This window comes from Euprymna scolopes, chromosome 32, assembly GCF_053919585.1.
Source record: "Euprymna scolopes isolate OS-2025 chromosome 32, ASM5391958v1, whole genome shotgun sequence".
In the NCBI taxonomy this organism is placed as follows: Eukaryota; Metazoa; Mollusca; class Cephalopoda; order Sepiida; family Sepiolidae; genus Euprymna; species Euprymna scolopes.
Window position 1 is genome coordinate 94,987,299 of NC_136513.1, and position 17,627 is coordinate 95,004,925.

Sequence of the window (17,627 nt, forward strand, 5' to 3'; positions counted from 1 at the left end):
ATTTGTACGAATCAGAACGATTCTGTCTAGAGCATTGGTTTAATCGGGTACTCACAGGAGGGACCGCGTGAAGGTTGTCGTCATGTAAAGTGAAACTGATGCTATAGAATAAACTGAATTTGTAATGCCTCCTATTTTTTATTCTGCCCAAATGAATCAGAGGAGATTACAAATTGCATTGCTATGATGACTGAAGATGGAAGTATCACCATTAAAACGAGCAACCTTTTGTACTTCAGAATTTATCTTTTTACACAGTCACCACCATTCTCAATGCACTTTTCCTGGGATTTCAATGACGCATCTCTGCTTCTGGCGCACTTCCATGACCTGAAAGTTTCATCTCTCCGTTGGAGATATTGACGGTATGAAACTCTAATAAAAAAACTCCTGTCATGGAAGTGTGCCAGAAGCAGAGATGCGTCATTGAAATCCCAGGAAAAGTACATTGAGAATGGTGGTGACTGTGTAAAAAGATAAATTCTGAAGTACAAATGGTTGCTCATTTTAATGGTGATACTTCCATCTTTGTAGCTCTTCATTTTTTTAGTTAAAAAATAGGTTTTACTTTTGGAACTATCCTTGTACATTCTCTGATATTATATGTCAAAGATGGCGATAATGACACCCAATTGAAAATTCTGGCTCATAACAAATTGTTTTGTTTCTTTCAACTAAAGGGAACAGCAGCCAAGGAAGCTGAAGCAGCCGAGGAAATGTCCGCACTCGTCAATTACATCCAACCTGTTCATTTCACGACATTTGAACAGGCGCAGAGTAAGTGAACGCAGGAAACCACCTACCCATCCTTTGTTTATTCTTAACCTTCCCTTCATCATTGACCCCTCGGCTTTATGTTTTTTTTTTATTATTATTACATTTTCACCCCAAACAAGGCAAATTGCCACTTTGGTGTAGGGGGCTACTATCAGGGGCAACAACTACTGGGATACTATGTAGGGATTTGGGCAGCAAGATGTCGGTTCACGTTACACTTGAACTTCTGCACGTCAGTACTGTTGGAGAAGCAGGGACCCGAAATGGAATTCCAGAGTCTAGCGGTTCTGGGGAAGAAACTATTGGAGTAAAAAGATCCTTTACATCTAGGGATCTCTACAGTGTGGGGGTGGGATTTAGCAGCCTGTCGGGTCTGTCGAGGGTGCTCACGTCATGGGGGCACAAGTGATTGCAGTTCGTCAGAGCATTCACCACTAAAATACTTGTAGAAAAGGCAGAGGGATGCAACATTTCGTCGATGGGACAGAGGCTGAAGCTTAGATGCCAGTTCAGGGCCTATCAGGTTTGCGACTCTCTTTTGAACCTTGTCAAGGAGCGAGAGACTAGTAGCAGATGCACCAGCCCAGATGTGACAGCAATACTCCATACATGGGCGAATGGTGGCCTTATAGAGGTACAGGATACTTTCGGGTGTTAGTAGTTGTCTAGCACGGTAGAGAGAGCCCACCTTTCTTGCAGCGGCCCTGGCAATGCCTTCAATGTAATTTTTCCAACTCATGTTTCCTGTGAACGTTAGGCCAAGGAGTTTGAAAGATGTACTCTCAGCTAAAGAGTCGTTGGCCATTGCTATGGGTGGTAGAAAGGGTATTTATCCATTTACCCCCTGCTTCCATGCAAAAAATTCATAGCCATCATAAAGTGACAGGAAAACAAGAAGGTTAAAAAGAACCTTTTTATTGTTTAGAACTTTAGGTTTTCTATAAAAACAGTTTTATATTCGTATCACAAAAATAAAGAAAACCAAACCTTTCCTAAAGAGAAAAATATTTTTTTATAACTTGGCTAAGAATTTTTATCCTGGTGGCTTAGTGGGGGATGCCCTTTTCTCTACCCTGCAACCTCTCTCCCACAGAAGAGACGTTGCGAGCCTATCCTTGTTTTATCGTTAATTTCATGGCAGGTGCTCGTCTGAACTCCAATCTCTGGCCCCCCCTCGCCAATCTTTCACGAAAAACACCCGTCTAGCTGAATCCACTGTGAAAAATTTCCCCCCACTCTATATCTGTGCCTAAATCAAAACGCGGATTCCATGAACAAAGCTTCTTTCTTAGAACTGCACGCCTGTGGAACTCTGTTCCGTCTGCCTGCTTCCCTCCGGACTACAACTTGGATGTCTTCAAGTCCAATGTTAACAAATTCATAATGAACCGCCCCCTTAATTAAACACTTCATCAAATCTCCACACTAACGTAATGTACTTGCAATAACCCTTATCCCTGAGTGGCTTCCGGGCCTTAATAAGTGGTGATCACTGTGTAAAAAAAAAAAAAATTAAAAAAAAATAAACGGAGATTAGACCATTCCTGTAATGATCTGGTCCCTGTTGATTTTGCGGTGGGAGTTTAGTTCTGTGCAGTTCTAGGAGGTTCACCTTCCTGGGCCTGGCCCTGTCTCTTTGAGAAGGGGTTAGTTTATTGCTAATCGCTGGGAAATGCTGACGGAGGTTCCCAGGCACTTTTTGCAGGTCAGATTGCTCCTTCTCTGGGGCGCTGACTTCTTCATCCTATTTTCCGATTCCGGTGTCCAAGTTCTTGCAATGAGAGAGAACTAGACCACCCTAAATAGAAAATTACGGACTTAATTTGTATAACGTTTCTTAGATGTGACACAGTCTGAAAAGAAATAATTCGTTTTAACTTATTTAGTACTTCAATTATTTACCCCCGATTATATAATTTTTTTGATTCCCTAATTTACCCCTAGTTCAGACGACACATCATTTGTTGCTTTGTTTCATGGCATATCACATTTTATTTTTATTTAATGCCGAATCAAATCATTCTGGTAAAAAGTTTTCCATGCTTCAAGTTCTTAATATATTTTAATAATCATGGAACTCCGTAATCACCCATGGCGGTCAACTGCAGAAAGAAAACAAATAAGTATTTAATGAGCTACGTTACTTAATCGGCCTAAAAGTGCTGACATCATATTCTGTAATCTGAGTTTATATAAAAGTTTTATTCATAAAAACGGCCCTGTCGGTGGGGCATTAGAATACACCGACTGCCCCCCTGCAGAGGGTAAAAGTCCCTCAATGGGGGTCCTGGATATGACCTTAAACTATATCCAATGGTAAGGCCCCAGCTTGTGGGCTTTAGGGAGTGTGGAGCCACCCTTTAATTGCCATTGCTCCCAGGTCCACTCTGACCCAGAGTGGTAGTACCTGTTAGGGTTCCAACTATGGGTTAAATAGAAACCGACTTGAAAACAACAAATATATTCTATTAAATTTTTTTTCTTCAAAATCTTTGGATTCGGCATTAAATAACCCGAAAAGGGTTGATATGCCGTAAAACAAAAACAACCAACCAAATATTCATAAAAACATTCGACACATTTGATCAGAGCTTTTTTGTTAATTCCTTATCTTCATTTTATGAACCTTGCTTAAATTCATTGATTGTTTCAGCTCTGGAAAATATTAACCTGGAAAATATATATTCTTTGCTCGACTGAGCTTCAATCTATGGTCCCCCCGCCTCGCAAAACTTTTACAAGAAACACTCGTCTAGCTGAAAACACTATCAATAATTCCCCCCCCTCTTTATCTGTGCCTAAACCTAAATGTAGGTTCCATGAAAAAAGCTTCTTTCTTAGAACTGCACGCCTGTGGAACTCTCTTCCGTTTTCCTGCTTTCCAGCTGACTACAATCTGATTGTCTTCAAGTCCAACGTGAACAAGTTCTTGAGCCGTTCCACTTAAGTTAACAAATTTACCGAATTTCCATTACTATCGATTATTATATTGTTCAATTGACTACTGTACACTGTTAACCCTTATCCTCGAGTGGTCTTTAGGCCTTGATAAGTGATGATGCTCATGTAAAAAAAAAAAAAACTTATACAGAATAAGGTCTGTGCTATCGCCGGAATTATCTGGGAAGTCTACATAAAGTTTTGTGATTTTTTTTTTTTTTTTTTCGCAAATTTTCGATGAAAAAAGAATATTATTTGTCTTATGAAGATTATTCAATGAAACATTAATTGAAAAATAAAAACAATGTTCTTTTTGTTGTTATGAAGTAAATACAATAAATAATTATTGGAAAAATTTTATGAAACTTTATGAAAAATGAAAATTCAAATCAAGAAAAAAAACACTCATTGCAGGGTAAGTTTTATAAATATTTATTTTTAGTCGCGTGCAAGCGACTCTATAAGTCACTCCGTCGGTCGGTCAGTCGGTCTGTCCGTACTTTTGTGGTTGGCCTTTTTGGTTAAGATCAAAGGTCTGTTGTTATTAGATGCTGTTCTTAGCTTTTTAAGCTTTTCTTGGACTTTTGGCCAAGATCATGCTGTACTTATGTTTGTAACTTTGTGATATAAAGTGGGGGGGATCACTTTTCTGTATTAATTTAATGTAAAATGATCACCCACTTTACAACCAGTCAATCTCAAAACCATTCAAGTCCTTCTCCAGATCATTCAAGTTGTTTTTGAAGGATTCCACTTATTTTTTAAGCATCCAATTCCTTCTTAAGGTCATTCAATTCATCCTTAAGTTCATTAAAGTCATTCTAAGTCATTTACTTTTCATTTATTTAAGTCATTTCAGCCCATTTTTCGGTCATTTTAGTTTATCTTTAAGAATTTCATGCCAATCCTACATTCACGCATTCATTCATTACACAAGAGCACACGACTAAGGGTTATCGGCCTTGTTTTTGATAACAAACAGATGATAGCACCCCCTCCATTAAAAAAAAAATTTTTATTTTTATTATTTTCTACGATTTCATTAATTCAGTGTTTTCACATTTTTCGACGTTTTACATAAACTATGTGTAAAATTCTGACGATAGCACTGTCCTTATTTTGCATAAATGCCAAGATTTTTTTATCAGATTGTAGCAAAAATACATTTTTGAAATTTTCTTTCATGAAAAAATCTTTATTTTTTTTTTTTTTTACATTTCTTTTATTTCAGAGAAAAACCGAAATTATGAAATGTCTTCGATGGTAGAAACACAGGCTTTGAATAAACTGAAAGATAATCCTGAGGATTTCGTAGAGTATCCTTTTTAAGAATGCAGAGTATGTTTTTTTTTTTTTTGTTTTTTGAAGAGTAATGGTGGTCTTTGAAACGTTGTATATGAAACTCTTCACATGCTATGAAATATTTATCATAGAAGACGACTAGCTTGGGTGCCCTGCGTTGCCCGGGTGTTTGTAGGTGTGTGTTGAGCAAAAAAATAAGTTGTAGTAGGTAGGCAGGCTCGAACCCGTACTGCAAGGAGGAAAAGAAAGTGAAAAAAAAAGTGACGCATTAGCTGTTGTGCCCATCGCCAAACTGGAAGTGAGGTAGGTTTAAATTAAGGCTAGACAATCGAAAAGAGGCGATGACTTTCGAAAATATCAGTGAAAAAAGCGACTCCTCTCCATAGACAAGTGCCCAATTGAGGGTGAAGACCAAAAATTGACAAAGTAGTTTGGTAGAGGCCATTCCTCAGACAGACAGACAAGATCACTTATATATATATATAACAATTGTCCACAAAAAATGCAGTCATTTGACTCGCCTCACACCGATCTGCAACCTTGTAGCCTGATGGAGATGCACTTTGAAAAACTGGAGACAGACAGACACACAGACATAGTGAATTTTACATATTAGATTAGACTATCAGATTAGTTGATATTGGAACAAAATATCTGTAATTGATAGTCGGGTTTATGGAGCACTAATATCTGAGGTTAAAATAAGTTTACGGGCAGTAAATGGGTCCTTTCAAGTAATCTACTGACCTATCATGGAGGGATGTATGTGTGCATGATTGGTAGAGAAACTGGTGATTGGAGAGGGTTGTTTGCAAAAATAGCAGTTGCAGAAGAACCGGAGAATGCAATTCTTGAATGAGTTCCAGCCATGGGGTGATGGAAAAATTAGTAACACCTACAAAACTCCACAATTCTGAGTGTATGTCTTTTTCCTCTTATGAATGACCATTCGACAAGCAAGCAAGCGTTTCGAATCGGATAAATTGTTAATCTTTACCATCTTTTCTGTTTCGCTATCTCCAGTTGAACCAAATTCCATGCCGAGGAAAACATTTTCATGAGAGTTTTCAGGGCTTTACTATTTCCGCTCTAGCATGTAAAAAATCGGATGTGGCTGATTTTGTTTGTGACATCATCACTCAATCAAGTTTGGCTTTTCAATAGAACCACGTCTTCCTAGATCTATTGTATAGCTAAGAAACTCCATTTACTCTTCCCCCATATGGTACCCTTCAGATTATCAGAGAGGCTAACAGGTGCTACACTTTGCCTAAAGGTGACCTGGAACTGTGCAAGGCAGAGGCGTTCATCTCCCTGAGCTATTATACATACACACCTTTTTAATAACATGCAGCGCCTACTATTCTAAAATGATCACCCATTTGGTACTGGCCAGGCTAAACATTGCTTAACTTTGGTGATCTCACGAAAACGTTATCTCAACGTATTATATCGTATTATTATTATCATCACACAACATTGTTTTTATTTTTTTTAAAAGTTTAAACAAAATGGTTTTATTCTACAAAAATCCTTAACTGGAATTCAGTTACAACAAGAAACAACTGACCAGGATCTATCCAAAAGGTACCAGGGTAGACTCCAGTAACTACGTACCCCAGGTAAATATTCTTCTTACTTCTTACTTTCTATTGCTTTTTTTTTCTATTGTTTTCTTGAAATTGATTTCAAATTCAAAAGCTGGAAGGTCAAATAAGTGTGTGTGTGTATGTGTGTGTGTATATGTGTGTATGTGTGTATATATGTGTGTGTATATGTGTGTATATATATATGTGTGTATATATATATGTATGTGTATATGTGTATATATCTGTATGTGTATATGTGTATATATATGTATGTGTATATATGTATATATATATGTGTATATATGTATATATATGTATGTTTTTTTTTGGTTTTTTTTACACAGTGATCACCACTTATCAAGGCCCGGAAGCCACTCAGGGATAAGGGTTATTGCAAGTACATTAAGTTAGTGTATATATGCATATATATGTATGTGTATATATGTATATGTATGCATGTGTATACATGTATATGTATGCATGTGTATATATGTATATGTATGCATGTGTATATATGTATATATATACATATATACACATGCATACATATATGTATGTATGTGTATATATGTATATATATGTATGTATGTGTATATATGTATATATATGTATGTATGTGTATATATGTATATATATGTATGTATGTGTATATATGTATATATATGTATGTATGTGTATATATGTATATATATGTATGTATGTGTATATATGTATATATATATGTATGTATGTGTATATATGTATGTATGTGTATATATGTATGTATGTGTATGTATGTATGTATGTGTATGTATGTATGTGTATATATGTATGTATGTGTATGTATGTATGTGTATGTATGTATGTATGTATATATATATGTATGTATGTATATGTATGTATTGTATGTATATATGTATGTATATGTATGTATATATATATGTATATATATATTTATGTATGTATGTATATATATGTATATATATTTATGTATGTATGCATATATATGTATATATATGTATGTATGTATGTACATATATGTATGTATATGTATATATCATGTATATATATGTGTGTATGTATGTGTATATGTATGTATATATATATATGTATATGTATGTATATATATGTATATGTATATATATGTATACGTATGTATGCGTATGTATGTATATATGTATGTATATATGTATATACACATGTATATATATACATATATATATATATGATGATTGCAACGTCTTGTCAGACGAGTGCCACTCCCTCAGACACTTAAAGTCCATGAGCCCAAAAATGACTTCCATCGCCACAGGACCATTTTAATAGACAAATGCCTGAGGGAGTATCTATACACAGATGATGTTACAGAGTCTATGCTCTGTACGACAGCTAAGTCTCTCTCTCGGTTCAAAATGTTGAGATTCAGCAACAAGCAAGAGCAAGATAGCCAGCAACAAGTTAAACTGCAGACCAGCTTAATGCGGGTACTGGTCTCCCGCTTTATGCTTTTTTAAAATCAGAGATTTGCTTATCCTAGAAAGGTTGCCTTCACCACGGCTTACGGGAGCCCTCTCCACCCCAACACATACATACATACACACAAACACACATGGTGCTAGTTGGCCGTTGACCCCGAAAAAGGGTTCATTCGTCCTTTGGAAGGTCTTGTTTTTAATCCTTTAAGGAGACTAGTCACCCTCTTCACCAAACAAGTCTGGTGGGGGAACCAGTTTAGTCGCCGGTGACCCGACCATGAGGCAGGTAGTACTGGGTTACATGGTACCAGTAGCATATGAGATGACCGGACATATACACACACACACACACACACACACACACACACACATATATAACCGGCACATATTATTTGTTATTGTCATTTCTTTCTTTCTTCTTCTTAAAACTTATAGACGATTTCTTATGTTATTGATTAAATAATGTTTTTTCTCAAGTATAGCTGTTGATTTCATACAGAGACATATATGTTTTGTAAGTATGCACAATACTGACCATGCCATATTTTACATATCTATTTAAGCTGTCTACGATAAGTATTTTCAGGTGTATCCCATATTAAGACTGGGTCAATAAATAATAACGTTAGTATTTCATCACGGTCCGTATTCTGCCCATGGGTAAAATGGTAAGAGCCTGAACGCAATCGGCCGTGTTTATTTTTGGCACAGTTTGTAAAAATATATGCTCTCTAAAACAACTATTAATTATAAAAGTGATTTTGAGATATTTCTTGATACGCCCACGTACGTTCCGTTGATGAAGATGAAAACCTGCGCAAGCTATGGCTACAATCCGAAAACCTTGCTGCTAGTACGTTATGCGTGTATGTTTCGGAAAAATCGAAAGGAATTTTGAAGCATTTAAACTGGCGAATCGAAAGTTATACATGAGTAAAACCATTTATTCAATCAATAACGTAAGAACTCGTCTATAAAGGGAGAAGAAGTGTGTGTGTGTGTGTGTGTGTGTGTGTGTGTGTGTGTGTGTGTGTGTGTGTGTGTGTGTGTAAATTTTGCGTAGAAGAAGAAGACGAAAAAGATAGGGAAGAAGTAAATGATCAATAGCGTATCCGGTAAGCATCCCATAAGAGATTCTGTGATGTAATAATCCGATAATCCATGTACTATGGCTGCTTGATTGACGCCATCTTATTTTGTTTTTAATCGTTCGAAAAATACCGGAAACCGATATTCCCTTATGCCAAAAAATGCAAGTGGACATGCCAATGGCAATGAACGGATAATTTGAAGGGAGTATATATTATTTCACGAACTGGAAACGAAAAAGCTAATGACCCAAGTACGGATGGTGAAGTAAAATTAGCAGACAAAGTAGAGAACTTCCCGGTTACGAATGGGATAGTGAGAGTAAAAAAATACTAGGGAGAAAAGGTTTTGCTTTCTCCGATAAATAAGACATAGTTTGGATTGTGACGCTCATAGGAATTGATAATAAGATAATGGTTATTAGTATGATCATAATGAATTCATATTCACTGTGTGCAGTTGCAAACCTACAACGTTTTTTTTCCAGGGGGGGGGGGAATTGCATCTATTTTATTATGTATACAGAATAGAGATAATTCAAAGAAACTGAATTCCATTTTTGTTTGCATTTTATTCTTACATTTTTTTCTCTATACTGATTTTTTTCTTTTTTTTTCATATTGATTTTTTATCTTCTCCATATTGATTTTTTATCTTCTCCATATTGATTTTTTATCTTCTCCATATTGATTTTTTATCTTCTCCATATTGATTTTTTATCTTCTCCATATTGATTTTTTATCTTCTCCATATTGATTTTTTATCTTCTCCATATTGATTTTTTATCTTCTCCATATTGATTTTTTATCTTCTCCATATTGATTTTTTATAAATAATGATTATGTTGTGCTTTTCTTCTGCAGATCTACTGGAATGCCGGCTGTCAATTGGTCGCCTTGAACTTCCAATGCTTTGGTAAGTCATTGAAAAACACAAAGGGAGAACGCACATCATTGGGTTACGGGATAACAATGGGGACTTTGGGATTGGATAAGCCAATTTTAAATTCTAATAGATCGATTGTCCTCCAATTATGCATTAATGGGGGTTGGGAGAAGTATGAACCCAATGCTTTTGCTTTACAGTATATCAACCCTTTTCGGGTTATTTAATAGTGAATCAAGTAATTTTGAAAATATATCTTTTCATTTTTCAAGTTGATATATCGTCAAATATTTATTCACAATGTTTGGTTTCATTGTTTTGTTTGGCAGTACATCAATTCTTTCTGGGTTATTTAATGACAAATCCAGTAACTTTGGAAATAGGTTTATACTTCAAGTTCTTTATATTTTCAAATATTTATTCATGTCGTTTAGTTTGATTGTTTGATTGAGGAAAATCATTGTTTAAATTTTTGACTTTGTAGAACATGATTGAGTTTTGCACAGGAAAAGAAAAAAAAAACAATGTTTGGTACATTTTAGGTCAGGACGCCAGTATCTTTAGACAGCCTGATCTGGTAGCATCTGCAATAACAAGAGAAGGAAATCTAAACTTTATTAAAATTATCCACATCTAATTATTGACTCAGGTGCATGATTAGCGCTATGGGAATGTTCATCATTATTGATGGAAAATACAGGGTGGTCGCTAGAAAAGCGGGAAATTTGTCAAACAAAGAATAATTTTTACAAAGTTTTTCAAAGACAAATGTTATATTATACTCATAGATACTCAAAATGTCGTCCGTGCAATTCACTGCAGCGTCAAACAATGATTTATTTTTACAACACTCACACGACACCAATCAAAAAAATAACAATCACGTATTTTATTCATGATCTAAGCTGACCTTCAAATTTCCCGCTTTTCTAGCGATCACCCTGTATATGAATTCAAAATATCTCAATAAACATTGGTAAAATACTTGTGTTTAACAATATATCAGTTATAATATTTATTGTTTTTCCATATTACATATTAGTTCAGTGCCCGATGTTGCCCGGTCATGAAATATGCTTAATATGGGGTTAAAAAAAACTTTGCCGTGTCGATACATGTTTTTTTTTCTCTTGGCTTTTCTTTCCCTTTTCTTCCTCCGATCCCGCTGTGACGTCACGCTTGCGCCACGGCTTGGTCATTTGCATATGTGTTAGTGGCTTTGTTACATTAGGACGTAGTTAGTTCTTGTATAGATAGAGAATTCCATTAGGAGTCTTTCATTTCCAGTCAAGAGTAAAGGTCAATCTCAGTGGCTTGTATGTTTTTGCTTATGCAGTTGGTCAATAAATTATATAGGATTCAGTGATATCAATTGGTTCAATAAAGAGGGGGGGGTTATAAAACCATTCACAATGTGTTGAAATGTTTTTTACTCCTAATGACACCAATGATTTCGATGATCGTTTTTATAATCACCCTAACAACCAACCAATCAAAAGCTTCCAAAATTACTATAAAAATTGTCGAATTTTGGATTCAATCAGTTCGCCGTCGTCACTGTCACGAACGTGCATTTGATTCTTCGCCGCCATCTTTGTTACTAGGAATTACTTAACACTCAAGATCAGAACTGCACGGATTCTTCACCGCCATCTTTGTTCAACATAATGTCTCAACACTTAACACAATGCTTATGTAGACGGAAAATATTCCAGTAAATACAAGTTATTGAAAGAAACGGACTGTTCAGTGTGCGTTTTTATTTTTCCTTAACCATTGTTACAACAATGATGAGGAGGAGAGAGAAGATGTTTATACGTATTACAGTTCTGTGGATTCTTATAACATATAGAGGGTTGAGATAGGGGATGCACATTCTTGTGAGAGTTACATAAAGTTCATAATACGATGAGAGAGACAAAGTTCATATTAAGGATGTTTCACACATTACCGTTTGCTGTTGAATGATGACACGACACAGTTTTACAAAACATGATGATAACTTTTTTATTATCAGATCGACCGGTCGGATGATGATGACGTCAACGAATTCAAAGTCGTTTTTACATTATTAAACGTTCTCCCTTCGCTTCTAAAGGGACCCTCCTCTGATCATATCAGCTCTGTCCGACCGACCCTGCTGTCTGTTCGATCCGGACTCGACTGCCTCTGATCTTCGACTCCCTCTCTCTGCTAAACCTAGCTTCTATTATTGAGAATTCCTTTCTGCTATGACGTCAGACGTGTGGTTTCAAACGGGACGAACTCACGTGGCTTAAACATACATTTCCAAAACACACTTCTGCAACAAAGAATTCTCACTAACCTATTTTTTAATAGTTTTAATTTCTATTGTTCGTTCTTCTCTAGCTGACCTTTTTTTTTTAATTCAGTTTTCATAAAAGGAATTGAACGATTAAATTCTTTTTACAATATCTATTTCCAAACAGTAGCTATATTCTAACATTCCGATCTGAATCTATTCTGAACCTTAAATCTCGGTTTAAATCTCAGTTCAAATCTCGGTTCAAATCTCGGTTCAAATCTCGGTTCAAATCTCGGTTCAAATCTCGGTTCAAATTTCGGTTCAAATTTCGGTTCAAATCTCGGTTCAAATCTCGGTTCAAATCTCGGTTCAAATCTCGGTTCAAATTTCGGTTCAAATTTCGGTTAAAATCTCGGTTCAAATCTCGGTTCAAATCTCGGTTCAAATCTCGGTTTAAATCTCGGTTCAAATCTCGGTTCAAATTTCGGTTCAAATCTCGGTTCAAATCTCGGTTCAAATCTCGGTTCAAATCTCGGTCTATGCTAATCTCATTTCCCACTTATCTAATATTCTTCTTACTTACAAGAAACGGGGACCCTTTTTCTTGTAACATTTCACTTTTACTTTCTAACTTAAATTTTTTTTTTTCATTTTTGCTTCGCAGACGTCGCTATGTGCGTCAACTTGGGTGTGTTTGAGTACAATGGTTGTTCCGGATATTTGCTCAAACCAGAATTTATGAGAAAACTTGACAAGAGATTCGATCCCTTCACAGAATCCACTGTCGATGGTGTTGTGGCAGGAACCATCGAGATTAAGGTAAAATCCCAAGAATTAAGTTTTGCCATATACTCGTATCAATATTGCTCTGTACTTAATAATGAGCACTCTACTTGGATCAATTCCTACAAAGGACCCCGGTAAAGTTTTTGTGTCTAGAGGTTCATATATATATATATATATATATATATATATATATATATATATATATATATATATATATATAATACTAAAAGTCTATGGATCTTGTATGTTTGCAATCAGATTTCCGGTTTTCAACATCCGGTTGCGCATGCGTAAATAGCAACGTCTTCAATCCGTTATTCCAATTCCGGAATTTTTATATCGCTTTTAATACAAACAATTTCATTTAATTTGATCAAATAGTTATTTATATATACAAATAATACATAGATTCATAGATAATTATAATATATATTATAAAATCTATTTATCTATGAATCTATTAATAATATGAAATATTACCCTATACAATTTATGGAAAGAAAACACCTCTCACTTTCCCTCTAATAGATTTCAACACTCCTACTCCCTCTGTTTTCGTTACGTACGCGAGAAATAGTTACGTGTATGTGTGAGAGAGAGAAAAAGGGAGCGATGTAAAACTGGATAGAGTTATCCCCCTTAACTAATGCAGACCTTTTTACTAGAGGGCGTTATTACAAAAAAATTTCTTTTTCTTCTTCCCATGTTTTTTAAAGTCGTCTGCTTACATTTCCAAACGGAAAGCTGAATCGGTAAATGCACACATTTCTATTACATTAAATAGTGTTTTCCTTTACACAATGGGTACTGAATGTTTGCTTAAATTAAATGAAAAAAGTTACATTTTATTTTCATTTTCTATTTAAAAAGCCATTATTAACATGTGGAGAGTGTTTTTTTTATTATTCTGTACTTTCAACTAACAATTTCATTTAAAAGATGATATATCAAAATTTGAATTTAACTATAATAAGGATTATGATACCTGTTCAGTGCATATTTACCTATAAGTATGACCAACCACTTATAATTCAGTAACTGTAATTTAAAAAAAAATAACAATTATAATAAACAGAACGACTCATAGAAATCTATCTATATTCTTTTTTCATTTTAATATACTTTCATAGAAATGCTTCTGTTATGTAAAAAAAAAACTATTTTCTTTATGCCACAAGTCTCACGCTCATACATGAATTCCATAGCTAATATAACGTACTGACCCAACGGGTCACGGGTGGTCTAGTATATATATAAAATAAAAATTACAATTAAATTTACCAAAATGATCCAAGATGGTAAAATTAAAGTATATTATAAATATTAAAGAATTAATATTTATAAAGTTATCTCAGCCAGATGTAAAAGCTCGATAAAACCAAATAGGAAATAGAGCTTATAATACGAGCAAACAGTTAATAAAACATGTTAACAGACACTTTGAAATGAGTTAAAACTCATTTTTTAACTTTTAACTCATTTCAAAGTGTTTTTAACATGTTTTATTAACTGTTTGCTCGTATATATATATATATATATATATATATATATATATATATATATACATATATATATATATATATATATATATATATATATATATATATATATATATATATATAGAGAGAGAGAGAGAGAGAGAGAGAGAGTGTGGAACCTCGATATGAAAGTAATTAGTTTTGGTTTGGCTTTCCTATGTTGAAATTTTCGTATCCTGAAATGCGTTTTAAATGTAAATCATCTAATCTGTTGCAAGCCCTATGAAAACACCCATTAAAGTTTATAATAAGAGTAAAATCTGAATGAAATAAGAGCCGAAGAGTAGCTAACCGATCCGATCATACTTATAAAGTAGATATTAGAATATAAAGCAATAATAAATGTTTTTTTAAAAAGTTTAATACGAAAATGTGGAACCTTATCTTTCAGGTGAGACGATGTCCGAACTTTACAAAACACTTAATTTCTGTTTTTTTTTTTTTTTTTTTTTTTTTGTGTTTCTAATTTTCCTCACTTAACACTACATACATATATATATATATGTATATGTGTGTGTGTGTGTGTGTATGATTACTTCATTTAATCGCATACATTAATATACGAAGATATAATTTTATGCATACATTTTTCAGTATTTACTTCAACAGTGCTCAATACACGGGTAGAGCTAGGTAGTAAGTTATGGAAATATATATGGCAATTAAGCTACACGAGAATGAAACGCGGAATATTCGGTGTAGCTTAATTGCCATTTATATTTTCATAACTTATATATATATATATATATATATATATATAATGTATATGTGTATGTATATATATATGTATACGTGTGTGTGTGTGTGTATATCAGTAGTTTACATTCCAAAGCTAAAAAAATAAATATATATATTTATTTTTCTTTCATAATATTTTATTTTGTCTTACAAGTGTTTCGTTGAATGGTATATGAACACTAGACAACTCATCAGAAACAGTTAATATTTTCCTCGGAAGAACTTTGGAAAATATTAAATGCCTCTGATGAGTTTCTGGTATTCGTGCGCCATTCAACGAAACACGTATAAGACAAAATAAAATATCATGAAAGAAAAAATATACATTTATTTTTTATTTGGATTTTTTATTTGGATCAGAGCATTAGTTTATAATACTCTGAAAGTGGTAAAACGTTTTCATTGGGCTCAATTAATCATGCTAATTGGAAAAAAATATATTATTATTTTTTTATTGTTGAAATTCTTGGAGATAAGTAATTTGTATATTTATTTATTTGTGGACTGTTATCCTCATCTTCATCTTTTATATTTATATCATTAGCATACATTTTATAATTGAAAACATACTAGCAAAAGTACCCGTCGTTGACTGGTTCAAAAACAGCCTACAGAAAATGGACTCTGATTTATGAAAGTATGATAGGTTATCAAAAGGAAGGGTTGTAAATTTGGGTTGAATTTTGGGGTATCAAAACCAAAGCAAAATATGATGAAAGATAGAATAGATAAACTCCATAATTTATTATACCATCCCTGTTCACACTGAAACACTTATCACAATATTCTGTGGATCTAGATTAAAAGACCTTGTTAAATTTTGTGACATATTTCCATTCTATGGAGGTCAGGTGCGAAATAGCACCCCATAATTTTATTATACCATATTTCTTCAAACTGAAACATAATTATCAAAGTATACTTACGCAGATAGATATGAAAAGTCTTTATTAAAGTTTGTGCCTATTTCCATTCTATGGAGGCCAGGCGCGAGCGCAGACCTCACAATTTTATTATACCATCCCTATTCAAGTTAAAACATACTTATCAAAGTATTCTTATGTACATCTATATGTAAAACACTTGTAAACGTGTTTTTTAATTTTTAAATTTTTTATTTTCATACTTTGTGGACCAGGCGCGAACGCAGGCCCCACAATTTTAATAAATCATCATTATGCCAGATTAAACATACCCAATCCTGTGTCTCGATACATCTCCTATCATTATATGTAATCAGTCTTTTAAAATAGTTAACCATATAGGAGCCTATTCGTGACCCCCCCACACACACACACAGCTTTATATATATATATATATATATATATATATATATATATATATATATATATAAATTTCGTGGTTTAATTTTAAATTCTGAAAAACAACATATAGAGGCATATATTCGATTTAAGAATTTATTGCTTGACAAAGGAATATATAGAAGGGGTTATATTGATTCCTTAATCCATGGATTTTCAACAATGGCTCATATCATCAGAGGAAATGAAATGCAGTTAGCAAAATGTTCAGCTGCGAGTGGACGCTATTTTGCTTTTCAGCACAATTATTGAAAATAGTTTTTGAATAGTTGTGGATAATTATATGGAGAAAATTGTACGAAAAGAGAAGTTGATACAACCTGAGTAGTCCATTATCGGTAGGAGTCCAATGTCATTCGGGGTTACAAATACTTCAAGTAATATCTATCAGGATTTTCATCTGAAGTCTATCAGTGTCTTATCTCGCTTATATATATATATATATATATATATATATATATATATATATATATATATATATATATATATATATATATATACACTTGTGCCCGATATTATTCATACCCCTCGGATCTTTGAGATTTCTATAAGAATATTGCTCAAATCAGAAGGTAGACAATATTTCAGACAATAAATCAAGCATAGGCATTTAATTTAAACTCAACAAATAAATAAATTATGCAAGTTTGAAACATTATACAAAGAAAAACAATAATGGCACTAGTTCAAAATTATTCATACCTCTCTTACTAATAGTCAATAGCATGCCCTTTATTCTTAATAACTGCCTGTAACCGTTTTGGATATTTATCAACAAGGTTTTTACAAGCATCAACACTGATTTTTGACCATTCTTCAATGCAGTAGTTCTCCAAATCCCTCAAATTTCTAGGTTTCCGCTTTTTAACCTCAGTTTTCAATATGTGCCAGAGGTTTTCGATAGGGTTCAGGTCGGGACTCTGGCAAGGCCATTCCAAAAC

At 33.9% G+C, this 17,627-nt stretch overlaps 1 protein-coding gene across 1 annotated transcript in view; it reads left to right on the forward strand.

The window, feature by feature from the left end:
- Nucleotides 1-17,627, forward strand: part of LOC145256508 (1-phosphatidylinositol 4,5-bisphosphate phosphodiesterase beta-1-like) — a 146,414-nt gene that overhangs the window by 80,754 nt on the left and 48,033 nt on the right. Inside the window, exons 15-19 of the mRNA XM_080115479.1 lie at nt 681-777; nt 4,949-5,033; nt 6,569-6,641; nt 10,015-10,066; nt 12,967-13,121. Coding sequence (XP_079971605.1) covers nt 681-777; nt 4,949-5,033; nt 6,569-6,641; nt 10,015-10,066; nt 12,967-13,121 — 462 coding nt within the window. The remainder of the gene's footprint in view (nt 1-680; nt 778-4,948; nt 5,034-6,568; nt 6,642-10,014; nt 10,067-12,966; nt 13,122-17,627) is intronic.